Raw genomic sequence first — 26,094 nt, 5'->3', positions numbered from 1 at the left:
TGTTGAGAGTATACATTTAATTAATTCAACAAAGGCACTTAGAACAGTTCCTGGCTACAGGAAGCACTGGGGCAGCTGCAGCTGTTACGGGTTGTTCCTATACGTGCTGCCAGAGTGTCCTTTGGTCTCTGGACCTGTAGGGGAGGCTGTGTGCACGGGACACCCAGGACACTCAGAGGGCACGGGGCCAGGCAGCTGCAGAGAACAAGGTGGGGTGGGGGCAGAGTTGGTGCCGGCTCCGGCCCAGCCTCCTGGTCTGCTGTGACTCCTGAGCCCTTCTGAGAAGCAACATCTTGGGTTGCCTCCCTGCCACACCCCCCTCCCACAAAGCAGCCGGCCTGGGCTGGACATAGCCTCTCTTTAATGGAAGTCATGAGTGCTTCGACATAGGAGGCCAGCTTGGACAGGGAGGTGTGGCCTGGGCAGCAGGTCAGGCTCCTCCTCTGTCATGGTCCCAAGGGAGGATTGGTGTGCTGGCTGGGGGCTCAGAAGATGTCGGGGACGATATAGTCAGTGTGAACACCGTCGATCAGCCCATCCCCGTTGTTGTGGATGAACCAGCAGGTCACCTCAGCCCCATGCCGGGGGTCTTTGCTGTAGTCTTTTTGCAAGCCCCTGAGGAGACACAAGCCAGCTGGGGTCACCTTTTGGAGCTGGCAGGGCTGCACCGCCCCAGGAAGCCCACCTCAACCCTGTGACACCTGGAGGAAGGCCTGGAGCAACGATGGGGAAGGCCAAGGGCAGAGATGCTGGGAGAGCAGCCCACCCACCTGGTGACCGTCAGCCGGCGTTTCTTCACCACCATTGTGGCGTCTGTCTTTGTGGGGTCAGAGCCTGGGTGGAGGTCGAACACTTTATAATCAAAGGGGTGGAAGAATTGTCCTGGAAAGGCATATGGGAGACAGCAGTTACCATCGGGGGCCTTGCTGCCTTGTACTCAGTAGGTGCTCACTGGAGGCTTAGAGAGTTGCCTAAACAATTGTTTTTCAAGGGCTTGACCGTTTCTATAAATGTTGGCATCAAAAGCCACCTTTAGTTCACTTGCTATAAGGAAGCAGATATATTGCCTGGTGGTTGTACCTCCTGTCTTTTTGGACCAATTCCAAAGGAATCTGGCTGGGGAGAGAGGGTTGAGGGGTAGAGAACGGTCTGCAGGAAGGCCACAAGGAGAAGCAGTGTGGCCAATGACCCATCCCACTCAGGAGGTCTCTGGGTGTCCACTGGACCTTTCCATTTGCTAATCGGACCTCTCCTTACTCGCTCCCAGGCTCACTTAACCTTTAAATTCATTGTGTTTGATTGCAGCCTTTTTGTGGGACAAGCCTTCACCGGGACCCTCTTTGGAACTCTGAGCCTTGTAGGCCATGTTGGAGGTGGGCCTATCCTGGTGACCCGCTGCAAAGCTCACCCAGGGTAATTCCTCTGGTTTCAACACCCCACCCCACAGTTCTGCCCGCCTAGCCAGCCGTACCCAGCAGCCCGTGTGTCCGTGCCGACATCCGGTGACTATCCAGCACGTAGAAGCCCAGGAAGTCCTGGCAGATGGCACTCCCCTTCCATACCCGGTGCAGGACGACCTCGAAGGTGCCCCCATCCTCCACGGACACCACCAGGTTCCTCTTCCTGTTGATGGTCACCACCACCCTGTGGGGCCAGGTGCCATGAGGGCAGGTGTGGCCGCACTGCACCCCCTCCATTCAGCTGCTCTTGTCCTTGAGACCCAGCTCTTATGAACCTCTCTCCCCGCAGGGGGTTGACCGTTACCTGCTCCATGCTCCTTCCCACTTGTTGCTATTGTGTATGGGGCCCTTACAATGTGCTAGGCTCTGTGCTAAGCCGTCCACACAAACTGCATCATTCAGTTCCCACTCTGATCCTGTGAGGACTGAGGCTTAGAGAGGTTAAAAAACTTGCTCAAGGTCACACAGCTGGTGAGTGGCAGAGCCAGGACTTGGACTCCAGCCTGTCTATTATGAGTCTGTGTTCTTTGACTCCCACTTATCATCTGTGTCCTCCATACCGGACTCTGCCCACCTCTTCCTATAGCTCTGCTGCCCAGAGAATGAGTGAAGGAAGGAACAAACACTAAACATGGCATACTAAGACAGGGGCTGAAAGAGAAACCTAGAGAACGCTGGAGTTCAGCAGAGGAAGGGACTAGGATGGCTTCAGGGAAGAGGTGGCCAATGCACTGGGCCTGGGAGGAAGAGTCGGCTTGGTTTGGTGGAGACAGGGGTGGACTGCAGGGTGAGGGTGCCACGGGAGCACAGGCATCTAGGCAGCTGGGCCCAGAGCACGTGTCCAGCAATCCAGGGAAATTGGGAGTCAGGGGTGGGGAATGGCCCACGGGGCCCGATGTGTCTGCACAGCCTACGCGGAGGCCACATGGACGTCACACGCTGACACAGCTCGGGGAATGAGGGCCCAGCAGGCTCGGGCAGCAGAGCTGGCTCTGGGGCTTCGCGCCTTGGTCTTCACCACACCCACCCCCGCCTCCCCTCCCAGGCCCCGGCCCCAGCCCGGTTACTCATTCTGCCGCAGTGAGGCCTGGTCCCTCCAGGAGAATATGGGTCGGCCAGAGCCAGGGTTCAGTGTAATGTTCTGAGGAGTCACTTCCAGCTGGAAGCCTGTTGCGGGGTTTGCGATCCCCAGCCGCCCGAAGTATGTGCCCTCGTGCTTCCCAGGGCCACTGGCCTCATTGCCGATGAGCTGGCCATTCACTGAGAAGCCTGCAGTGGGGTGAGGGGCCATCCGGGTCAGGGCGGCCCAGCTCTCCCTAGAACCCCACCAGCCGGTCCTTGCTCCTGCCGCCCCCAATGCCCACTCTCTTTGGGCTCTGAGGGCCTCACCACCCAAGGGGAGGGGCCTTCAGGACAGGTGCAGGCCGCTCGCAGCACCGCCTCCCTTCCCTCCCGCCGCACTAACTCTCTGAGACTTAGCCCTCGGTTCTGGGCCCTGAAGGAGGTGTCACCTCCCCGAGGACAGGCCTTGGGCCTGCTCCTTCTCTGTGGACCCAGGCCCTGACACAGGGCAGGTCACAGTAGGTGCTGCAGGTGGGCCTCTCCACAGAAGCCTCCTCTGAACTGAGCAGCCAAAAGCCCCCTCCCCGTCTTCACTATCCCAACACAGCACGTCTCATGCTCGGAAATTGTCAGCTAAGAATTTGTTCACCTGTTTATCTCCCTTGCCTAAACTCCACGAGAGCAAGGACTTTGTTTCCGTTCCCACTGTGTCCCCAGACCTTAGGATGTGCTCAACAAATATTAGCAGATGGCCTGACTGGACTGGGAGGGTGGGAGAAGTGGCCGATAGATGGAGAGGGCGTTGTTCCCATCACCTGAGCCCTGCTGGGGAGGTGGGCTCCAGGACCCCTGCAGCCATGCAGGGGATGGGGGAGGGAGGTGTGGCAGGGCCACTGCATCATTTATAGGATTCAGTACAAAATGAAAACGAGGGGCCCCTCATTCAAAACTTGTTAAGAATTTCAAGATGCAACAGCAGAACATTCAATCAAGCATGGAGTCCTTCCAAGGGCAGGGTCCTGTGCACCTGCACAGGTCACATGCCCATGAAGCAGGCCCTGTATAGGGCCCAGGCAGGCAGATGGGGCATGAAGGAGGCCGGCTGAGCCCAGCCAGGTGGCGGGTACACAGGGTGAGGGGAGTGGAGGCCACAGCCACTGTCCTTCCTGTTCATGGCTGAATGTTGAGGACAGAGGAGCCTAGGCCCCACCCTCTCTGGCAGAGGGCGTAATGTCACCCGTACCTGTGTCAGGGTCCTGCACCAGGCTCAGGACCACACCAGGCTCCTCGTTGATATTGAAGCACAGAGTGTCCTCTTTCTGGGGCACGTGGATGAGGAAGTGGGGGTCAGTGTCCACTGGGGGCACAGCATGGAGTCTATTAGATTGAGTATTAGGCACATGGGGCCGGCTGGGGAGAAGGGTTCAGTCAGGCATGTGTGTCCCTCAGACCCTCCCAAGGACTCACCGCCAGTCACTTGGTTTGGCAACTGCTGGACCTCGGAGCTAGGGCGCGTCGGAGAAGGCTGCGAGGCCAGCAGCACGAAGGCTGACGGGCAAGAGTGAACAGCGCTTAGAAGGGAAGCAGCTGCACCTTCCCTGGAGCTGCTGCCTCCTTTTCTGAGGCCCCTCCCACCCAGGCGGGCTGGCCTGAGGCCACAGGGGCCGGAGTGGACACAGAGCCTTTGACGCCTCTCGGGATGTGGGAATGGAAATTTGGCCCAGCACAGTGGCGTGGCCCTCTCTCGGTCTCCTTTCCTGGGAACTGGGAGGTGCTGGTGGCATAGGGGTGGGGAGGCCAGGCCAGGTCAGGGGGAGCGTTCTGACGGTTCCCAGTGAGAGGCAGCGAGGAACGCTGGAGCAGAGGAAGAAAACCTTAGGCTATCATTTCCTCATCAGGCAGATAGGTGATGACCCAGGCTTTGCTCAGGACTGAATGCACAGCCTGAGAGGTGGCCATGTGTGGAGTAGAGGGTAGAGACCTGCGTCATCAGGATGGCTGCCACTTACTCTTTCTGGGTCCCACCATCTCTGTAGAGGACAACAGTAGAGGACAGCGTCACTCTCCCCACTCCACACGAAAGGCACGCGCCTCATTCCCCAAGTGCAGCTGGGCCCGGAGGCCAATCAGGCCTGGGCCCGCCCTCCTCCTGGGGGCCCCAGCCCTCTTCCTGGGGGTCCCAGCCCTCCTGGTAGATGGATGCTCACACGTAGGGCCCCTAAGGAGTCCGGGGAGTGGAGGGGTTCAGGCTGAGCGAGAGCTCCCCGAGCACACAAGAGGCAGCAACTAGTTTGCAGCAAAGTAGGGAAGGGCATCTTGGGGAAGGAAGAGACCAAGAAAGGGTGGAGCAGAGCAGGGGGAGTGGGTGCTGTGTGCCTGGCGGCTGGAGCACGTGCCACTTGCCCAGCCACCCGGAGCCCCTTGCGGAAATCAACGTGATTTAAAAACTCACCCAAGGGCAGAGAATCTGGAAAGGAGAGAAAGGAAAGAGAATTAACGCCCAGGAGATTTTTGGCTCTCAGAAGCCTCCCCATGCCCACAGCCTCCCCTCTGCCAGCCCGTACCCTCCAGGGCCTTGTCAATGAGGGGCTCCAGGCCGTCTTGGTCCGCCATGCCCCTGATGGTCATGGAGGTCAGCGGGGTCACAAACTGATAGGCCAGCGACATCTTCAGGGCCTTGGCTGACACGTTGGCCTTCTCTGCCCCCTCCAACTTCATCCTGCCAGACAGACACCGGCTCTAAGCCAGCAGCTTGGATGACAATGGACTTGCACTCCCTCGTCCTTTCCTTCCTTTGTTCACTCTTTCAGCAAATGTTTACAAGGCCCCTGCAGTGCCCCCGCCCAGGGGCTGTCTTCAAGGACCTCATGATTTAAAGGCCTCCCTCAGAGAAAACCTGGAGGTCTGGCAGGCCTGGGGGATGTGCCTCAGAAATACACAGAGAATTCAGTAGCTGTGAGATCCTGGCAAGTGGTCTAACCTCTCTGAGCCTCGGTTTGCTCGGCACGTTGTGAGGATTAAATGAGTGTGTCTGGACACAGCAGCCCCGCAGTAAAGGGAAGCCTCCCCCGCAGCGGCTCAGTGGGGCAAAAGGGGCTGCCCTGTGCCCCCAGAGGGCCCTGACCACACTATTGACTGCCTGGTTGATATTAACTCAGCGAGCAAAGTCAGAGGCCAGTAAATCTGACCTGCTTGCAACCTCCAAGGCCTAGAACCGCCCCTCTGTAGTCCAAAGGCCCAGGGTGGGGGGCGTGCTCTGGGGTGGTCATGCCCCTCCACCCCCCGGGCAGCCACAGGGCTGGTACCGCTTGGCCAGCAGCTCCTGGATGGTGAGGTAGGCCCACAGGCGTTCGACGTGGTTCTCCAGCATGTGGCCCCGCTCTCGGAGCAGTTTCTTCATCTCTTCCTCGTCCACCAGGCAGGTCGTCTTGAATTCTTGGCCCTCCTGAGGGAGGCGAGGGAGAGAGAGGTTGTGCGCCATGAGGGGTTCTGGGGGAGCCCGATGTTGTCTGGTCTCTGCAGCTCCGTTCTGAGCATGCTACCCCCTGCCTTTCCTGAGCCTGCTCTCCTCGTCCTCTTCCATCCGTTCCTTCCACGAAAGTTGCTAAGCACCCTCTGTTAGCCAAGTTGGGCCAGGCCCTGGGGATCCCAGGGATGGAGGATCAGGCCCTGCCCTCATGGAGTTACTCTCTCTGGGGGATGCCAGCAGGCACCCAGCCGATCCACCATGTAGCTGTTTCCACCACGCCCCGCTCCTCCGGATGCCCACCGCGGCCCCGTGCACCCTTCAGCTTGCCACAGCTCACAAATGCGCCTTCTCTCCCCAGCTACAGTAACGGGGGCACCTCTTCCCAAGGGCATCCCATGTACCAGGCACTGTATAAGCCTATCATGTGGATTATTTCGTTTACTCCACACAACTCTCTAGTACATTGTTACCCCCACGGTACAGAAGGGCCTAGAGAACTGGACCCATTCGATCAACGTCACCCAGCTGCAGCCAGGGTCTAGCTCAGCTTTCCACACTCTAAGCCCGAGTCCTGAACCCTCAACTACACTGCACGGCTAGAGCCCAGGTCTCTGTGACACCCCCACACCGCAGCACGCACGCACACACGGGCACTGCACCGAGGTGCAGAGCTGCATGTACAGCAGGTGCTCAGGAAACAGTGGCCACTTAGAAGAAAGAGGCTGGCCTCTCACACTCTCACGCTTTGGGAGGAATGATGTGAGGAACAACAGGTGGACCAGTTGGATACAAGGGACTACAGCTAATCAAGGCCATGTTGGCCCCACTCTAGCCTGCCCTCTGGATGCCTTCATTGGAAGAATGCTCACCCCTGGGGGGTGTGTGGCCTGCTGGGATGAGGCACCGCTCTGGGGAAAGAGAGGCTGCCGGGGGCACAGGGGTGGGGAGCAGTGTAGGTTTGGAGTCTCTGGGTGCCTCTCCACCCTCCGCAGCCCTCTGTTTACCCCATAGGCTTGCACATCCGCCTTGAAGCTGCTCAGTTTGTGGTCAGCGATGCGCCCGGCCACTATGATCTCCGAGCCTTCATAGTACTGTTTATGGTGGTGCTGGGTCAGGGCCGAGACGGCATCCCAGGGGTACAGCAACTCCACATCCCTCAGCAGAGGGTTGGCTACCTGCTCGTAGAAGCCCTGTGGGGATGGGGGGTGCAGCCTCAGTGCTGGTGGGTCGTCCTAGGCATCCAACAGGAAACCCACTCACAAAGTGGGGTGTCGGGATCCCTACTTTATAGAAGGAATTGAAGGCTCAGGGCTTAAGTAACTGGTTTGAGGTCACACAGCTAATTCGAACCCCACACCAGAGCTTTATCTGCTCTGGGCTGATGGGTACGTGGCTGCCAAGGCCATGCTCCCCATGGCGTGACTTTGGGAGCAGGGGGAGGAGGAGACCTGCAGCTGCTGGGTGGCATCGTGGTCCTCGTAGATTCTCTGGACACGTCCGTTGTTCTCCAGGGACATGACCTCCAGGAATTTCAAGTCCACATCATGGCCGAAGCCCAAGTTGTAGAGTGGGAACTTGCCCCTGATGGCATCTCGGACGTTCTTGAGGATTTGGGTATGATCCGTCACCCCTGCAGCCACACAGCCAGGTAGGGACGGGATGCTGGCTCACAGGTGTGTGGGGCACAAGGGGACTTTGGGGCACCCTCCCTGGGGGCCAAGACTCCCATCTCAGACCATCTCCAGTCCCCACTGGCATCTTGAGGCAACGCCTCTTGCTGGCTCACCTGGGTGACTGCAACAGCTACTCACAGAGCTCCTCGAAGACTTTGCCCATCTACATGGATCCACCATGAGCAGATCTGATTCTGCTCTGAACTCACGGCTCCTCGCATGGCCTGTGAGGTCCTGCTGACCCTTCCACCCTGTTTCACCTACTCTGCATATGCCTACACTTCCCAGACAGGCCCTGCCAGTGCACAAACCTTGTTTTGCTCAAGCTGCCCCTTCTGCCAGGGATCCCTTCCTGCTTCTCCTCCCCTCCTTCCAGATTGGGCTCAGGGGCCACCTCTTCCAAGACGCCTTCTGAGACCTTGCCTGGGCGAGGTGCCCCTTGTCTGTGCTCCTTCGGCCTTCTGGCACCCTTCAGGGCCCTTGACAGAGCATCTGCTCCTGGGGCTGCCTCCCCCAGTGGACCCTGGGCTCCTTAAGGGCAAAGATGTGTCTTGTTCTCTTAGTGTCTCTCCTTGGTCCCTAGTCCTGTGCTTGGCACTCAGTCAGTGCTGAACCCATAGTTCATTAAACTCAGCCTAGGGTCCTGCCCATCCTCCTGGGCCCTGTGCAACCCCGTGTCATGCAGAAACTTCCCCAGCTTCCCAATTCAGGACAGAACACCTTGGAGCTCCTTCAGACTCTGTGGTCTGAACTCTGCTTTTAAACCAGTGCTTGGCTTTGCCCTTAGCCTTTCTGCCCCCTGACAGCATCCCCATTGGTTGTATTTCCAAGTTCAGCTTGAATGCCTTTGGTAATGAAGAGATCACCACTTCCCAAGGTAGCCCTCAGGGCGTTTACCTTCTGTGGGCTCGCCATCTGTCAGCATGATGAGAATAGAGGCGTGGTTGCTGAGCTCTGGGAGGCTTCCCTGAGCTTTGTTCAAAATCTCAATTCCCTGGAGCAAACCTCCATTCAGGTTTGTAGCTGCAAAAAAGAGAAAGCAGATCAGTGTATGCCCTGAATCTGAGGGGACAGAGGTGACATCGAGGTGGCCCCAAACCCCTGCCCTTACACCCAGCCAGAGAGAAGTGCTGCACAAAGTTCCGAGCTGCGTCCAGATTGGCGGCAGATGCCTGCACCAGCGAGCCCCTCCAGGACTGCACTGCAGACCCAAAGAGGACCAGGTCGAAGTAGTCCCCTGGCCGCAAGTCCCCCAGGATTTTAAGGAGCGCCTCCTTGGTCTGTAAGGACAGGACAGTCAGTGGAGGGGCAGGGCCCCAGGATAGTGCCTTCTGTCATCTCCAGATACCCAGTTCAGAGATCCACAGGGTAGAGGTACATGGTGGGCAAGCAGAAGGGGATGGACAGGACAGCCAGGTGGTGCCAGGAGAGGAGCATCCTACTGAGTTCTGGGATGTCTTGAGGGGGATGGAGAAGGCAAAGGGACCCAGTATGGGGACGGGAAATGACCAGGAGTTCAAGGGGGTCAGGATTAAGACAGAGGACCCCAGGGGGCTGAGTTTCTAAAACTCTGATTGTCCAGCCATGCTTTCACTGCGCTATGGACAGGACACCCAGAGCGCGGTGGGAGTGGGCTGTGCCCTGCTGCAAGCCATCTCCCGGGAGCGCTGTAATCATCCCTGCACGCCTAGGGTACAGGTCTCATCTTCCAAGCATCCCCCATTGGTAAACCCCACAACCGTATGGGCACTGCATTTTACTCCCATTTTTGTCATTGAGGAGAAGTGAATGCACTTGCCCACGGTTGCACAGTGAGAAAGTGGCTGATTCCAGAGCCCCTGACCACTGGGATATCCTGTTAAATTACCCTGCCTCTGACCAGGAGCAGAAGTCCCAAACCCAGACTCTGGAGGCAAAACCAGGGTGGGATGGGTGATGGGGCTAAAGAAGCTCCTGCTGGCCAACTGGTTAGAGCCACAGTTTACCTGCTTCACTTTCTGGCCTCCCATGGAGAAGCTGATGTCAATCACAAAAACCACATTCTTGTTCAGTTTTGTCAGGTTTTGGGGAGCAAAGAAGTGGGCAAAGTGGTTATCAGCGACCTGAAACACAAAGGGACAAGTGAGGCCTCTCTCTCAAGCACCCTGCCCACCCTCTGAGTCTTGGGCAAGAAGCTTCCAGCTCACCAGGAGGTCACAGGCCTTGTCCCGATTGACATCGTAGGTCACCTTGAAGTCCCCATTCAGCAAGGTCGTAGAGCATGTGGGGCAGGATTGCTGCTGGCCCACCGTGGGATGGAAAAGCACATGACCCTGGAACCATTGAAGGTGTGAGGCATTACTGGTTTGCAATGACAACGTAAGGTGTGTGTGTGTGTGTGTGTGTGAGTGTGTGTGTGGTGCACAGGCATAGGAATGAGTCTAGTGGGCCCCTCGCCCTGCTGCTGAGAATACATACCTGTGGGTGGTAGGAGAGAAGACCTGTTTCTTTGCTCACATGCTTCTGAATCATTGGGATTTTTATAAGTATCATCACTTTGGATACACAATAAAAACAAAATAATAGCAGCATGAGAAGCATCGGTCAACTCACACTGTCTAGTGAAAAAAGCAACACTGTGCTGGAAAATGAAACCTGCCTGGATAGACAAAGAGAAGGAAGAGCTCCCAGAGTGGGAGCTGCGGTCTGTTTGGACTTGGTGCTGGTGTTCCGGGAAATTGGTGGTGGTTTGTACTCGATACATTTCTACACTTTTGTACTTTCCACATTTTCTTTAAAGATGCTTTTCTTTTTACTTTTTGTTTGTTTGTTATAAAAGCAAAATATGCTCATTAAAAATTTTTTTGAAAGTTATTAGGAAGACAAAGACCATCCCCTTGGTCCCCTACTGAAAGCAAGCATGTTTGCTAACACTCTGCGGTATCATATTTTGTTTCAAAGGAACCCCTTCAAAACTGTAGGAAACATTTCTTTTAAGTGAATTGTTATGGACTCACTACCAAAGGTGGGTGGGGAATAAACAGTTTGCTCCTGGCTCCAGCTGAGGGCAAGTTAGGAAGCAGGGCACTAGCTGGGTATCACCCACTCATATGCCACACTCCTCAGGACCTGGGGTAGGGACAAGCAGGGGGCTTCTGGGATTCCCACAGACAGGTGGGAAGTGACAAGCGGCAAGTGGCTGGGTAGGCCAAAGGCCTTTCCAAACTTCATCATGTTTCCAAGAACACTGGGGCTTGGAATCCTGAGGTTTGCACATGTGCCCTATATTTCCATGAATGCTTTCCTGTTGGGATGAGACAGGCAAAGAGGAAACTGAGGCTTAAGCAAGCCAGCAACTCACCCCAGACCAGGCAGCCGTTGTAGGCACCCTCCCCAGCCTCAGCACACAGGCTTTTGCCAAGCGGCTCTGAGAATCAGGAGTGCAACGTTCCTCTCTCTCTCTCCCCTAGGGTGGCTTGCAGCCCTTGTCTGCAGCCATGCTGAGAAGTCTCTGAGGGCTCAGCCATCCCACGCACCTCTTTTCCTGAGAAGGACTTCTTGATGAGTTGGGCGGCCAGTTCCTTGGGGAGGAAGGAGGCCTGGGCATCCAGCTTGCTGATCCCCCGAGGCTCAAAGATGTCCACGTCGATCTGTGGCATTGAAGCAGTTCCTGTACCAAGGCTCCCATTTGGGAGCCATCATCAAGTCTCAGCCAAGAGCCAACGTATATCCTGACCACCTACTGTGTGCAGCACCCACCCAGCTCTCAGCACAGGGCCTGGCATGTTGTAGGCACTCCAAAAATATTGGCCAAATGAAAGTGTGCATGCCTGAGCCCCTCAACTCGGCCACCACTAAGGTGCCAGTAACAATTACAGCCCCTCAGGCTGCCCAGGACTAACTGGTTTACAAACTCCCTGGACATTCATTATCTCTCATGATCCTTGTGGCAGTTCTGGGACACACAAAACCCCCATTTGACAGATGAGCAAGCCAAGGCTCAGAAGAAGGAGGAGGTTGGAGGGTTCAGGGAGCTCCCTGCCCATGAACAGCCATCAGAGCCCACCCTGAGGAGTGAGTCGCCTCCCTGTGTGCTCAGGCCCAGGGCTGCACACGGTGGGTGCCGAACCAGCGCTCAGAGCCTCAGAGAGGGAGAGGCAGGAGCCCAGCTCCTGAGACCTTGCCCCTGCACGTGGTCACCAGCGATCTACCTCAAAATGCTGCACCAGCTGCTTGGGCTTGACCTTGATGACAATGTCATACAGCATAAGCTTTCGCCTCAGCACCTCCTCGTAGGTCAGCCGGAACGTGGCCTTGCTCCGGGGACTGATGGTGACCTGGATGGCAAACTGCTCCATCGTTCTCCCTGAGGCCCTGGATGTGCCACCAGTGGCAACAACAAACAGACAAATGGTAAGTGATATTGAGGTCCTTGTCACCTAAAGCATGGCCCTCAGAGTCAGTTTCTCTTATTTTCGCGCTGCTCCCAGCTTTCCTTGACCCTCACTCTTGTCTTAGCTGGCTGGCCAGGGTCAGAGCCCCACTTCTCCAGAGGCCTCGTCCAGTGCACCTGTGCCAGCAGTGGATCTGGGCAGTTTGCTCCCTTCCCATCAGCCTGGGCTGCCCTCCACCCAAGGCATGCATCCTGGCAGGGGAGGGCAGCACCAGGGCAGCACCCAGAGCTCACCTGACAAGGCTGGCGTTCTCTCCTGAGATGGCCGCTTTCCGGTACTGCTTCCATGCAGTCACTTTGTCCCTTATGTCCCCGAGGAATGCATTTTCACCTGCTGTGCTACAGGGAGGAAGATGCCCTCAGGGAGGTGCCCCTCCCCAACCACACAGGGCCTTTGTATTGGAGATGCTCCCAGCCCAGGCACTAAGGAGGCCCTGTCCAGGTGAGCACTTGTGAGAGGGCATCTCCTGCTGGCCTTCCACTGCCCCCAGAGCTGCTCAAGGAGGTGGGCAGCCACGGCCACAGAGTCCAGCAAGAAACTCTGGGTGCCAGCCTGTGCTCCTTGGGCCCTAGGCTGAAAACACACTGTCAGAGGCTCTAGTTTGCTGTCTAAGATGGGAGCCCAGAGCAGACCTAAAGGGCTTCTCAGTCCTTCAGAGCTGGGGCTGGCCTGTGGCCCTTGGGGACGAGGGGATGGGCTGCACTGTTGGGCCACTCAGAGCCATGGTTTCGGGCTGGGCCTGGTGAACCAGGCGGGCACGCACATGGCAAAGTCGCTGATGAAGGCCGTCCTGGGGATTTCCACATCAAAGGCCACTTCCTTGGCTTCGTCGGCGTTGTTGACCACTTGGCTGGTGATGACACAGTGGGAAAAGCGAGAGGTGACTTTGCAGTTGACTTTCAAACTCTGGATGACCACGCCATCGACAGCCTAAAGTGGGACGTGCGGGAGGTGGCTGGGATGGGGGCTCAGCCACGGGAGACCTCGGCACCCAGCTCTGACACAGGTGCTGTTCTCTATGCCTGAGGCCATGCCGTGGGGCATGAGGGGGGTGGGCGAGCCCCCATTTGGAGGAGACGGGAGTCCCTCTGCCCAGGGGCACACCTCGAAGCCCAGGGGAAACAGACTGTAATAAAGGCCCACCACAGACCCCTGTGCTGAGATCCTCACTCACTGTGTCCAAAGCCGGTCGCTTCTGTAAAACAAAACCGGCACAAGTGTGAGTGCGAGCACTCAGGGGACCAGGGCCTATCTGTTAAGGGACGGGAGTGGAACACAGCCTGTGTCCTCGACGCCTTGGCCTCACTTCCCCCATGCTGCTGGGAAGTCCTCTCCATTCAGAGGAGGTCGAGGTGGGTGGGGAGAGCCCTGGTCTCTGTAGCCCCTTCCAGGTTCAGCTGCCCGTTTCTGGCCCAGGGGTTTACTCACATACCTTGCCACCTTTGGGACTGCGTGTGGGTGAACCCTGAGCGGGCATGGCCTGCAGGGTGAGCAGGGACGCCAGGCACACACAGAGCAGCCCCCGAAGCCCCATCGTGCCGTGCATGGTCTCAAGGCTCCTGCTGCCTGTAACTTCACTCAGCCCACTAATCAATAACATGCTGGATAAACATGGATTAAACATTAGACAAGGTGAAGGCAAATATTACAATTTGAGGGATGAGAAATAGACAGTGAAAGCTTTCTCCTTAGGGGGACTCCCAGCTGTGCAAACTCCTGACCAGACTCAGACTGTGCCCCTTGGTTAGAGCTACACTCAGCTGGCGTGAATTGTGAAGACCCAGACAGCTCATTTAATCCCGGCTCCGTGGCACAGGGCCAGCATCAGCGACACTGGGGCAGGCATCAAGAAGCCACAGTTAAAAATGGATTTCTCAACTTCATTAGGTGTTCCTTTCAAAATTCTTTAAGCATCAACAAACTTTTCAGACAGTCACGCTTTGGCCAGAGAGGCAGATACGGTGGCTTACAAAGCGTCTGCCCATGTCCTTGTTTCTGATGGCACCACCTCTAGCAGTTCTGCTGGAGGTGGTCTGGACAGTTCTGGGGATACGTAATGGGTGACACACCCTTTAGGCCAGTCAGCTTTGTAAAGAAGAGCAGAAGTAAGCCTCATCATTCCAGGATATGGTGGAGACAAAAGATGAAAGCCATGCTTTCATGATGAAGGACAGACTACAAGCCATGCGTCGCTCTCAGCCCTTTATGATCTAATTTTATCCTCAGGGTGTCCCTGGGACGTTGGTCCCACAGCAAATGAAAGAGCATGTATTCAAACCCAAATCTTTCAGACTCCAAAGCCCAGGCCTATCATGTAATGATAGAAATGTCCTCTGCATTATTAGGAAGAAAGAAGAAGCAGTCAAAGATCCCAGAGACCCATCTTGTAGCTTGTCTCTTAAGTTTTATGCACAAACCCTGTCTGTCCCCCACAAGCCACACACAGTGGGCAGACATGGCCCCTGGTCAACCTACTCCATGGCCCTGGTTGGGATGTACTGGCTGCTGTGACCCTGATATGGTGAGGGGGCCCAGAGGCTTCTTTGATCTCTGTTTGCTTGTCCTGGACTTTGTCTCACAGAGCAGCTTCTGGGAAAGGGCTTATTGTCCCCAGGCCAGAATACCCTTCTTGCCTGTCTTCTGGCCTTTGCGGGAGATGAGATGGATCTACATGAAACTGTACATTAGGGGTTCTGTTGATTTTCTGCACCAGTATCAACCAAGCCCTATGTTGGGTTGGGTACAGTGCCAGGCACTAGGACACCACAGTGATGAAGCCTATGTGCCTCCCTGTGTTCAGTGAGCTGATGCCTTGGGAAAAGGAGTCAGACAAGTCAAAGGAAACCCAGTGAATCCCAAGAGTGGCCAGAAGGTAAAGAGGAGCCTGAGGAAGCTGTAGAAATCTGGAACGGGTGGAGCTCATCCCCTGCAGGGCCTTGGAGAAGCCTCCCAGAGGAGGTGCCTAGCAAATAGAGCGGCACTTGGGAAGGACAGGTGGGAAGGGGAGAAAGAGCAAAGCAGATGGGTAAGTGTGTAGCATGACTGGGGAAGGTGCAGGTGTCTGTGATGGGAGCAGCACCTAATGAAGAGGGTGGGGAAGGAGGCTGGGAAATGGCTTGGGACCAGCTGGCACAGGGGTCCCGTCTTTTGAGTAGGAAACACTAAAAATATTTTGAGCAGGTGCATGGCAAGATCAAGACTGGGCTGTTGGGAGATGGCTAGTTCCAAGCCTGTGCCGTAGAGGTGATAGAAATGCACTTGTGTTGCATGGCCAGGAGAAAGGGCATGGGCAGTGCTAACGGTGACTAGCACCTGGCCCACTTCTCAGCATCTTTTGTGCCTTAGTTTGCTTACTGCTTACAGCTACCCCCAGGAAATGGATACTGTTCTTGTCCCATGTGACAGATGAAGAAGATTGGTTGACTCACTCTGTGGATGTGTGCGTGTGTGGAGGGGGAGGGTGATGGGTGGACAGGAAGCAGCTGAATTTGCTAAAGATTGAGCCTGGGGTGCTTCCCTAGTGGCGCAGTGGTTGAGAGTCCGCCTGCCGATGCAGGTGACATGGGCTTGTGCCCCTATCCGGGAAGATCCCACATGCCGCGGAGTGGCTGGGCCCGTGAGCCATGGCCGCTGAGCCTGCGCGTCCGGAGCCTGTGCTCCGCAACGGGAGAGGCCACAACAGTGAGAGGCTTGCGTACCACAAAAAAAAAAAAAGATTGAGCCTGGGGGTTTGAGAGGGTGGCCATGCTGCTGGTGCCTGTGGGACAGCAGGTAGGCCCAGACCTGCTCAGACCCCTCGGTCTGATATGTCCAAACTGAACTCATGACCTTTCTTGCCCCCCACCACCAAGCCTGGTCTTCTTCTTCTTGTTGTCCATCCCAGTGAAGGCCACCACCATCCATCCATGCATCCAAGCCAGAAAGCTGGGTGGCATCCTGGATGGCTCCCTCCCCTAAACTCTCAACCTCCTCCCCACCCCATCTCCAACCCTCTAAATATCTTTTTGGTCCATTCACTTTTCTCCAAATCCCCAGTCACCACTGAGTCTACCACCCTCATCTCTCACCTAGATGGCTGCTTCCCCCTACTTCTACTCTGCTCCCACAGTCTACCCTCTGGCAGCAGCCAGAGTCATTATTTTAAAAGGCTGATCCACTCTAGGCCTTTCCCTGTCTAACATACTTCCAGGTCTTGAGTGGTCTGACCCCTGCTGACCTCCATCTCACCCAGCCCATGGCCCTTTGGGTCTCACAGCTTCAACTATAGATACTGTTTCCTGATCCATGCCACAACCAATCCACTTTTTGCTAGTATAACTTCCTTGTTCCTGCTCCCTTCAGCCTATAAAAATCTTTCATTTTGTACAGCTCCTTGGAGCTCCTTTCTGTCAGCTAGATGGGATATGTTGCCCAATTCGTGAATCATTGAATGAAGCCAGTAAGATCTTTAAAATTTACTCAGTTGAAATTTGTTTTTTAACAGATTTGGTGGCAGTGGTGGGATCCAGAGGAAACTTCTGAGGGCTTTGAGGACAAGAAACACAAGCACTGGTACCCTCAAATCCTTTGAGTTCTCTTTCTCGCCACTTCCAAAGGCCATGGGTAAGTTCCTTCTGATTCTGAGCTCCATTCTCTTTGTGTCAAACTTCTGATTTAATTGGCTTTCCATTCTGGGGCAGGTCAGCTTGAGCTAGCAGATGGTTCCACCCAGAACCCAAGCCTCTAGCTCTTGGTTTCATCCACTGTTCTTTATTTGATTGGAATCCCAGTCCATAGTCCCCTTTGTTGGGGGTCTTCTGGTTCAGTCCTTTCCCTAGTCCCCAGTTCCACATTGGGAATTGCTGGTGGTGCACACAAGGCCTTCTCTTGGCCAGGTTACTGTTAGTTTCTGTTAATGTGCACATGAGGTCAAGGCTGTTGCTAATAGGAATCTTGGAAGGCAAAAGCCACAAAACTGGTGGGCACAGGTGGAGCACATAAAAGCTGTTAGAGCACTCACCACCTAACTCTAAGACCCTAGTAATTATAATAAATTGGTCTCGGAAAGGGTTAGGTTGACACTAGGTCACCTGCCAACCGCAAGAAAATTTCTGTGCAACAAGATCCACTGTAAAACACCACACAAACTCCAACCTGGCAGCACATCCCTCTCAGGTATTAATTTGGCTCCAAGAGACCCAAGACAGCTAAAGAAATGGGATTGAGTTTCAAATAATTGAGTGTGTCACCTTCTGGCACAACTGCTTATTTTATACCCAAGAACTGTGGTCCTGGAAGCTGTAAATATCTGCAAAAATGGCAAAATCTTACAAAGACAATCTAGACTTACAATAGCTGTTATGAGAAAGGTTCCAGTTAGACAAGAGCATTTATTTAAGAAGTGCATTTGAAAGCAAGTGTTCCCAAATCAAACACACAGAATGGGACACCTATTTTTTTTTTTTTTTTTTTTTGCGGTACACAGGCCTCTCACTGCTGTGGCCTCTCCCACTGCGGAGCACAGGCTCCGGACGCGCAGGCTTAGTGGCCATGGCTCACAGGCCCAGCCGCTCCGCGGCGTGTGGGATCTTCCCGGACCGGGGCACAAACCCGTGTCCCCTGCATCAGCAGGCGAACTCTCAACCACTGTGCCACCAGGGAAGGGAAGCCCCTGGGACACCTATTTTAATTGGCATGCAGAAACCTCCAAAAGCCTTCAGAATTCCGTAATAGCTTCATTGAGCAATTCATTGCAAAAGGCTAATGAAAAATTAAAGGCACACAGGCATGTAAAAGAAAAGACTATATGAGACTGATGCAACTCCTATTGCTCCCCTCTATCCTCCTTTACTTGAGTGCTCATTCTAGTAATCCTCTGTCTGAATTGTCTTTCCACTCTGAAGAGACTACAAGACCATAAACAAAAGTCCACCAAGTTAGTGGCCTTACAGATGTCCCCATATCTACCCTCAAAGGAGGGCCCTGATGTGGGCCCCTCCCAGTGTTGACAGCCTCCTGAAGGATTTTCTGGTAAACAGCTATTTTATTTCCTTAAGCAGCCTAGGGAAATTAAAATTAAAATTAAAATTAATGAATAACCTTGAGCAATTCTGGTAGATATTAGAGCCTGAATATGGGATCCTGGGAAAACTGATACAGCCAGTGAAGAGTGAGAATTCTAACCAGCTTCAGCTCTCCTGAATCTCTGTCTGTAGTGCCCAGTCAAGAGGAGAATAAAACTTGTTATTGTACCTACCTTTACTGTTTGTCCTGGCTGAAAATTAACAAGGTTTTTTTGAAAGGACTTTTTTTTTTCCCCCAAGGTAGCTCTTTGGCCAGAAATTGGCCAAATTGTACGCTGATATTCAGAGCTTGGTAAGAATTTTTTTTTAGGCCTTCTCTAAGCTAAATGTACCCAGAGGGAAAGAAAAAAACAAACAAGCAAAAAAACCTTCTGAAGCCTTTGTGGAAGGATTTACTAAAACATTTCAAAGACATATAGCTCTAAATCTAGAACATAGGACTCTTTTAGATTTCCATCTTAGTTGAAGATCTCCCTGTTACAAAGAAGCAAATTGAGAAAAATGTAGTTGGATGGGTGGATCAATCTATAATGTCATTTAAGTTGCAACCTAATCCCCTGAGGAATTAAAAGCAACTGTCCTTACCTTACAAATCTTTGCAAAGCCAGAAATGCAGCTCCAGAAACAATTCAAAGTCCACCTGTCCTTTTTACCAACCCCCAAACCTCCTCTATTTATCTTAAAAGGCTTGTGAGTATTGTAAAAATTCTGGCCTTAGAAAACAAAAGTCCTTGGAGGAATTTGCATTTTTTCCCTGTGCCTTTGAGATGTAAATATTCTTACTTGGTCTTCTCCAGAATTCTTATCTAGGTCATCTCTTTGAAATGCAAACTTTAGAGAGACCATTCTTATCCGAAGGAAAACAAAAGGGGGAAAGGTTGTTTGGAACTTAGACAAGTAAAAGTCTTAAGTGTCTTCTCCACAAATATTAGTAAAAAGTTTTAGCCATCTGAGCAGGTAACCTTAACTTATTCCATCTGCCAAAACCATTTGGATCCAGCTTATTCTACAACTAGTTAATTTTGTACCGAATTCATGGCTAAAATTTTAGAACAAAAGCTATGAGCTCTTGGGACTTCCCTGGTGGTGCAGTGGTTAAGAATCTGCCTGCCAATGCAGGGGACACAGGTTCGAGCCCTGCTCTGGGAAGATCCCACAGACCGCGGAGCAACTAAGCCTGTGCACCACAACTACTGAGCCTGTGCTCTAGAGCCTGCAAGCCACAACTACTGAGCTCACATGTCACAACTACTGAAGCCTGCGCGCCTAGAGCCCATGCTCCGCAACGAGAAAAGCCACCGCAGTGAGAAACCCACGCAGCACGACAAAGAGTAGCTCCCGCTCACCAAGAAAGCACACACAGCAACGAAGACCCAATGCAACCAAAAACAAAAAAAAAAAGCTATGAGTTCTCTGTTTGCATCAGTCTGTATGTTTATATGTGTCTACGTACATATGTTGTAGATCTGTGGTATTTTTCTACCTTAAGGAGGTATTGCCAAAATTAATTTGTAAAAAAATTCTATTTAATTGGCTTAAAGAAACTTAAGCACATTGAGGAAAAATGCACAACCTGGACCTTTGTTGCAGGCTTTCTCTAGTAGCGGCGAGCAGGGCCTACTCTTTGTTGTGGAGCAAGGGCTTCTCATTGTGGTGGCTTCTCTTGTTGAGGAGCATGGGCTCTAGGCACGCAGCCTTCAGTAGTTGTGGCATGCAGGCTCAGTAGTTGTGGCTTGCCGGCTTAAGTTGCCCCATGGCATCTGGGATCTTCTCAGACTAGGGATCGAACCCGTGTCCCCTGCATTGGCAGGCGGATTCTTAACCACTGCGCCAGCAGGGAAGTGCTTTGGTTTAAGATTTATTTGAGGAATCTTATTGAGGACCATAGCCTGGGAGACAGCCTCTCAGCTCTGAGGAACTGTTCTGAAGAGGTAAGGGAGGAGCCAGGATACATTGACATATTCTGCTGGAAAAAAGACATGTAGTCGAACTGATCTCTGGTGGCCTCGGCCAGCAGCGGCTTGAAGCAGGGTCTTTGTTCCCCAGCCAGAGATTGAAGTCAGGCCACGGCAGTGAAAGAGCTGAATCCTAGCCACTAGACCATGAGGGCCAGTGGCCAGTGACAAGGCCCTGGCCCACTGGCTTTGTAGAAATGAATTTCCACAAGGAGATGGAAAGTAGTGAAACAAGTAGTGTTTATTAGGAGGAAAAAGAGCACATGTGAATAGACACACATGGGCAGGCTCAGAGAGGGAGAGTCGTGCCCCCATGGTAGTTTGGGGCATTTCTTCCGGGTTTCCTCTGGTCAGTCATCTTGCTTTGCCCCGCTCTGAGTCCATATTTGGTTTATCTCAGGATCCTCCCCTGTGTGCGTTCACATCTCTTAGCCAAGATGGAGTCTAGTGAAGAGGCCTATGGGTAGGTTGACATCGTAACAGGGAAGAGCAAATCCTGACTCCATGTTGCATCTGTTTCTTTTACTTTAACCTTTGCTTTTTGTTACTTTACTTCCTCACCTCTTTCCCTTCTCTGTTCTATAAAAGAACCTGGCATCCAGACCCAGATAAGACGGTTTTTGGGTACACTTGTCTGCCATCTTCTCAGTCCTCCAGCTTTCCGAATAAAGTCACTATTCCTTGCCTCAACACCTCATCTCCCGATTTATTGGCCTGTTGTCCGGTGAACAGAGCGAGCTTGGACTCAGTAACAACATCATCTACTATGGGGCGGTGCCCCCTCCCTTTTTTTTTTTTTTTCTTTGCGGTACACAGGCCTCTTACTGTTGTGGCCTCTCCCGTTGCGGAGCACAGGCTCCGGATGTGCAGGCTCAGCGGCCATGGCTCACGGGCCTAGCCACTCTGCGGCATGTGGGATCTTCCCAGACCAGGGCACAAACCCGTGTCGCCTGCATCGGCAGGCGGACTCTCAACCACTGCGCCACCAGGGAAGCCCCCCGTCCCTTTTTAATCCCTGAGGAGCCTTTCTGCGCATGTGTAGTCGGGGAGGTCTCCTTGACCTTGAGAATGAGAAATATGTGGACTTTTTTTTTTTTTTTTAATATTTATTTTGGCTGTGCTGGGTCTTAGTTGTGGTGCAGGATCTTTGTTGAGTTCTGAGGGATCTTTAGTTGTGGCACGTGGACTCTTAGTTGTGGCATGCAGCCTTCTTAGTTGCAGCATGCGGACTTCTTAGTTGCCACATGTGAACTCTCAGTAGCGGCATGTATGCGGGATCTAGTTCCCAGACCAGGGATTGAACCCAGGCCCCCGGCATTGGGAGTGCAGAGCCTTACCCACTGGACCACCAGGGAAGTCCCTCTTTATCTTTTATCTGGGCAAGACTCACTCTTCTCTGGCCCTGCCATTACTGTTTTGTTTTGTTTTTTAATATTTGTTGGAGCATAGTTGATTTACAATGTTGTGTTAGTTTCAGGTGTACAGCAAAGAGCAAAATGAATCAGTTATACATATACATATATGAACTCTTTTTTTTTTTTACATTCTTTTCCCGTATAGGCCATTACAGAGGACTGAGTAGAGTTCTCTGTGCTATACAGCAGATTCTTATTAATTATCTATTTTATATATAGTAGTGTGTATATGTCAGTCCCAATCTCTAAATTTATCCCTCCCCTCCCCCGCTTATCCCCTGGTAACCATAAGTTTGTTTTCTACATCCATGACTCTACTTCTGTTTTGTAAGTAAGTTCATTTATACCCTTTTTTTTAGATTCCACATATAAGCAATATCATATGATATTTGTCTTTCTGTGTCTGACTTACTTCACTCAGCATGACAATCTCTAGGTCACTAGAGGCAAAGTCCAGCTATTTACCCTGTTCCTGTTGTTATTTCTATCTGGAAGTGTAAACAGGAGGCTGGCTGTAAATGTCTAACCTGGAGCCCATCTATCTCCTGCCTCAGAACATCAAAAGATTATTGCTAATCACAAGGAACAGAGGCCTCAGGTCAATGATTGGAGTGCTTTCCTACGTATGGGAAGGTGCAAGAATCTGGGTTCATAGAAATTATGTCTTAGAAATGCACCTTAACTATCTAATGCCAATATCCAAAGTGCAGAATGCCTCCAGTTTTTCATCCTGAATTACCCTCAGGGAGCACTGTGGGCTGCTGTAGCTAACGGCTGCATCCTTGTAGAACTGGGATGGTGGGCAACATTGTTCACTGGAATGGCAGGCAAAATTCCCTGTCCACAAGCACTTATATGAATTAAGGATTCCTAAAACTCTCAGAAATATAAAAACTAACCCAAGTGTTTTTCAAGTTCATGTGATCTGAGGTAATCTTTGGTAAATAAAAGCTAGTTTAAGTTTGTTGGTTTAATTAAAATAGGTATGTCTTCAGAGTTATCATTAAAAATAATGCAGACATACAACTTTTCTTTTTTTTTTTTTTTTTTGCGGTACGCGGACCTCCCTCCGCTGTGGCCCCTCCCGCCGCGGAGCACAGGCTCCATACACGCAGGCTCAGCGGCCATGGCCCACGGGCCCAGCCACTCCGCGGCACGTGGGATCCTCCCGAACCGGGGCACGAACCCGCGTCCCCCCCATCGGCAGGCGGACTCCCAACCACTGCGCCACCAGGGAAGCCCAAGACATACAACTTTTATTCCACCTGAGTACACTAGCTAAATAAGTTCATGTTGTTTCTGTTACCAAATTTGTTAGCAAGAAAAACAACTTGGTATGATGAAATTTTCATGTTAAGAACAAGTGAATTGGGACTTCCCTGGTGGTCCAGTGGTTAAGAATCTGTCTTGCAATGCAGGGGATGCTGGTTCGATCCCTGGTTGGAGAACTAAGATCCCACATGCCGCGGGGCAACTAAGCCCACGTGCTGGAACTACAGAGCCTGTGTGCTCTGGAGCCTGTGCGCCACAAGTAGAGAGAAGCCTGCACCCCACAATGAAAGATCCTGTTTGCCGCAACTAAGATCCAACAAAGCCAAAAATAAATAGTTTTTTTTAAAAAAAAGAACAAGTGAATTAAATAGACGTAAATGGGATAGGAGTCTTTAGGTAGGGCTTCCCTGGTGGCGCAGTGGTTGAGAGTCCGCCTACCGATGCAGGGGACATGGGTTCGTGCCCCGGTCTGCGAAGATCCCACATGCCGCGGAGTGGCTGGGCCTGTGAGCCATGGCCGCTGAGCCTGCGCGTATGGAGCCTGTGCTCCGCAACGGGAGAGGCCACAACAGTGAGAGGCCCCCGTATCACACACACACAAAAAAGAGTCTTTAGGTAAAACACTTTAGCAATTATTTTATTTTATGGCATGTCTACTTAAATAGTTTCCATTATTTAACTTAAATAAGTTAAAGTTAATAATGGACATTTATTAAATATTTAAATCATTTTCAAATAAAATAAAATACTGAAACATTAATCACTGAACATAAGTTAATCCACTTTTGGTTTCCTTATACAAAAAAAAAAAAGACCCTAAATATATTTAGGTCTATTAGTAAAAATATTTTCTGCTACATTGGAAAATTTACTATGAGGAAGATGTACTCCTAGAAATTATGGAATGTATTTATCTCTGCCAATCCATAGAATGCTAGTGTAAGAGACTGTCCACGATTACTCACTTCTTAGTTTTCGCTAGAAATTAAGGATTCTAAGGGTTAAGAATTCTAATTAAGATATGTAATTGAAAATACTTAGAAATAATAAGGGTGAAAGGAAACAACTGTGTATGAAAAGTAGGTAAAGAAAGTAGATGGATTTCCCTGGTGGTGCAGTGGTTAAGAATCCACCTGCCACTGCAGGGGACACAGGTTTGATCCCTGGTCTGGTAAGATCCCACATGCCGCAGAGCAACTAAGCCCATGTGCCACAGCTACTGAGCCTGCGCTCTAGACCCCGTGAGCCACAGCGACTGAGCCCGTGTGCCACAAGTACTGAAGCCCACGCATCTAGAGCTCGTGCTCTGCAACAAGAGAAGCTACTGCAATGAGAAGCCCCTGCTTGCCATAACTAGAGAAAGCCCGCGTAGCAACAAAGACCCAATGCAGCCAAAAATAAATAAATAAAAATAAATTTATATTTAAAAAACCCCAATAGTATGCTCTATATTATGCATTCTCAACTCCACCCCCCCCAAACCGGGCAAAAATTGGTTCTTGGATATAGGCCAAGAAACCTTACATTTCAATGGGATGGATTTCATGACCTTAAGAAAGACATTCTGGGGTTGTAGGAATACAACCCCCCCACCCCCGCCCCATTGGATTTATAATTTTAAGCTTTTTAGGTATATGTCCTAGGAAAGGAAGGTGTTGGCTGGATCAAACGATAAATCTTTTGGCAGTTTTGAGCTTTCACAGGCAGGCCATTTAAGGTGGGCAGGTTCTCCGGGGACACTGCCTTAAGCTGTTAAAAACCATGCCAAAATTTGGTTAAGTCACTTAGTGCAGGGGTTTGAATGGAGTCCTTCTGAGAGTTTTTGCAGTTCTCAATATGCAAGATGAATTGTTTAGGGGTGAAGTGCACTGATATCTTCAATTTGTCTTGCAATGCATGAAAAATAAGATGGATTGCTGTATGCATACATTAACCACCATATGATAAAGTAAATATAACAAATGTTACTTGTAGAATCTAGTCTGTCCCCAGTCCCCCATTAGAATGTGAGCTCCCGGAGGGCAGGGACTTTTTCGGCCAGGCACAGGGTAAGCAGCCAGTAAATATTTGGGAAGCGAATACGTGCGAAGCACTAACAACAACTAAGCACTCAGTAAGTGGAAGCGTTCATGAGTCTATTGTTGCGGGAAACCCGCAAGTTCCGGCCTTGGAAGTGAGGCCGAGGGTGCGCGCGCAGGCCCGGCGTGGTCGCTCTGGCCGCCTGTCGCTTCGGCTCTGTGGTGGGTCCTCCGGGCCACGGAGCATGCGCAGGGCAGCGCCTGTGGGGATCGCTATGGCAGCGGCGTCGCGCTGGGTCGGGCCTCTGCGCTGGCGCCCTGGCAGGGCCGCCTCAGGCGCCGCCGGCACCACTTACTCGCTGGAATGAGCGGGGTCTCCCGCCGCCGCTCGCCGCGCCCCCCGCCGCTGCCGCCGCATCCCGACTGTGGGCTTGCTCCGGGATCATGCCCCTGACCGCCTACTGCTACCTGCGTGTCGTGGGCAGGGGCAGCTACGGGGAGGTGACGCTCGTGAGGCACCGACGGGACGGCAGGCAGGTCGGCGGAGCTGGGGCCCGGCAGGGGATGGGAGCAGGCAGGGGTTCGCCGAGGGCGCCGTCCAAGGGCTGGGCCCAGATATTCTGAAGGGGACGCGCCTCAGATGGCACTTCTTCTGGGAAATCGTCCCAGACCATCAAGACTAGGCCAGGCCTTCCTGTCATATGCGCCCCGAACTCCCTGGCATTCTCTTTGTAGTCGTAATCGGTGTGCTTAATCTGCACACTTTCCCCCAACTCTCGACAGTTCCATGAGAACGTACACTCCCAGGACCTAACGGCGGCGCCTGGCGAGTATTCCTCCTTCAGTGAAGGGCCCCATACCCCGTCTGACCTGGAAACCTCTGGACTCGCTCAAAACTCAGCTCGTCACCTTCCCTCCAGACCTCCTCTCACGGTCCTCATTTCAGGGAGTAGCATCACCAACCAGCCAGTTGCCCAAGCTGGACACCTGGGAGTCGTTCTGGGCTCCCCCCCTTACCTTCCCCCACTCCCACCCCCTTATTCGTCTGTCCACTAAGCCAACTGGCCTCTTCTTCATCTCCATGGGTACCTCCCCCATCCAGGACATCACTGTCTCTAGCTAAGCTGTGGCCATGGCCTCCCGCTTGTCCTCCCTGCCACATGACTTGCCCTTCTCCAGTTCATCACTTTCATTGCAGTCTCAGTGATCTTTCTAAAACGTGCCTCTAATGTTGCGCTTTATCCCATTAGCCTCAGGATAATGAACCATTTCGTA

At 52.5% G+C, this 26,094-nt stretch overlaps 2 protein-coding genes across 11 annotated transcripts in view; one reads left to right on the top strand and one right to left on the bottom strand.

The window, feature by feature from the left end:
• On the bottom strand, positions 1-13,667 carry ITIH1 (inter-alpha-trypsin inhibitor heavy chain 1). Of its 5 annotated transcripts, none has more exons than XM_029242953.1 (22): positions 13,530-13,667; positions 13,272-13,292; positions 12,861-13,027; positions 12,331-12,435; positions 11,855-12,017; positions 11,180-11,293; positions 9,851-9,976; positions 9,650-9,766; positions 8,776-8,944; positions 8,562-8,687; positions 7,440-7,621; positions 6,996-7,181; positions 5,828-5,967; positions 5,087-5,241; positions 4,975-4,989; positions 4,532-4,552; positions 3,990-4,070; positions 3,766-3,879; positions 2,528-2,729; positions 1,472-1,644; positions 771-882; positions 1-615 (listed from the first exon to the last, which is right to left on the bottom strand). In XM_029242953.1, exons 1-22 carry the CDS (start codon positions 13,641-13,643, stop codon positions 486-488), a joined length of 2,733 nt encoding a protein of 910 aa, XP_029098786.1. In that variant the 5' UTR covers positions 13,644-13,667; the 3' UTR covers positions 1-485. The 5 variants fall into 5 exon arrangements, with proteins under 5 accessions (XP_029098786.1, XP_029098791.1, XP_029098787.1 ...); XM_029242958.1 differs by having other exon boundaries at positions 12,861-12,947; positions 13,530-13,653; XM_029242954.1 differs by having other exon boundaries at positions 12,331-12,430; positions 13,530-13,649.
• A 1,126-nt stretch (positions 13,668-14,793) lies between these two features.
• Positions 14,794-26,094, top strand: part of NEK4 (NIMA related kinase 4) — a 56,207-nt gene continuing 44,906 nt past the window's right edge. For 4 of the 6 annotated variants that reach the window (XM_029243946.1, XM_029243940.1, XM_029243941.1 and 1 more), the window contains exon 1: positions 25,097-25,356. In XM_029243946.1, the coding sequence (XP_029099779.1) occupies positions 25,264-25,356 (93 nt within the window). In that variant the 5' untranslated portion in view covers positions 25,097-25,263. Of the gene's footprint in view, positions 14,970-15,821; positions 15,869-16,580; positions 16,700-25,096; positions 25,357-26,094 lie in introns of those variants that run through there. The other 2 variants (XM_029243943.1, XM_029243944.1) reach the window with 2 other exon arrangements.

The sequence above is a fragment of the Monodon monoceros genome, unplaced genomic scaffold (assembly GCF_005190385.1).
Source record: "Monodon monoceros isolate NGI ecotype Baffin Bay Population unplaced genomic scaffold, NGI_Narwhal_1 Super_Scaffold_3, whole genome shotgun sequence".
NCBI lineage: Eukaryota > Metazoa > Chordata > Mammalia > Artiodactyla > Monodontidae > Monodon > Monodon monoceros.
The sequence above is the reverse complement of the archived record's forward strand: the minus strand, read 5'-3'. Positions and strand labels throughout refer to the sequence as shown.

Coding starts and splice junctions, on each gene's coding strand:
- ITIH1 (XM_029242953.1), bottom strand. CDS start 13,643: ATGCACGGCACGATGGGGCTTCGGGGGCTGCTCTGTGTGTGCCTGGCG. Junction 12,018..12,330: donor GAGAACGCCAGCCTTGTCAG/GTGAGCTCTGGG, acceptor TGGCACATCCAG/GGCCTCAGGGAGAACGATGG. Junction 9,977..11,179: donor AGTCCTTCTCAGGAAAAGAG/GTGCGTGGGATG, acceptor CAATGGTTCCAG/GGTCATGTGCTTTTCCATCC.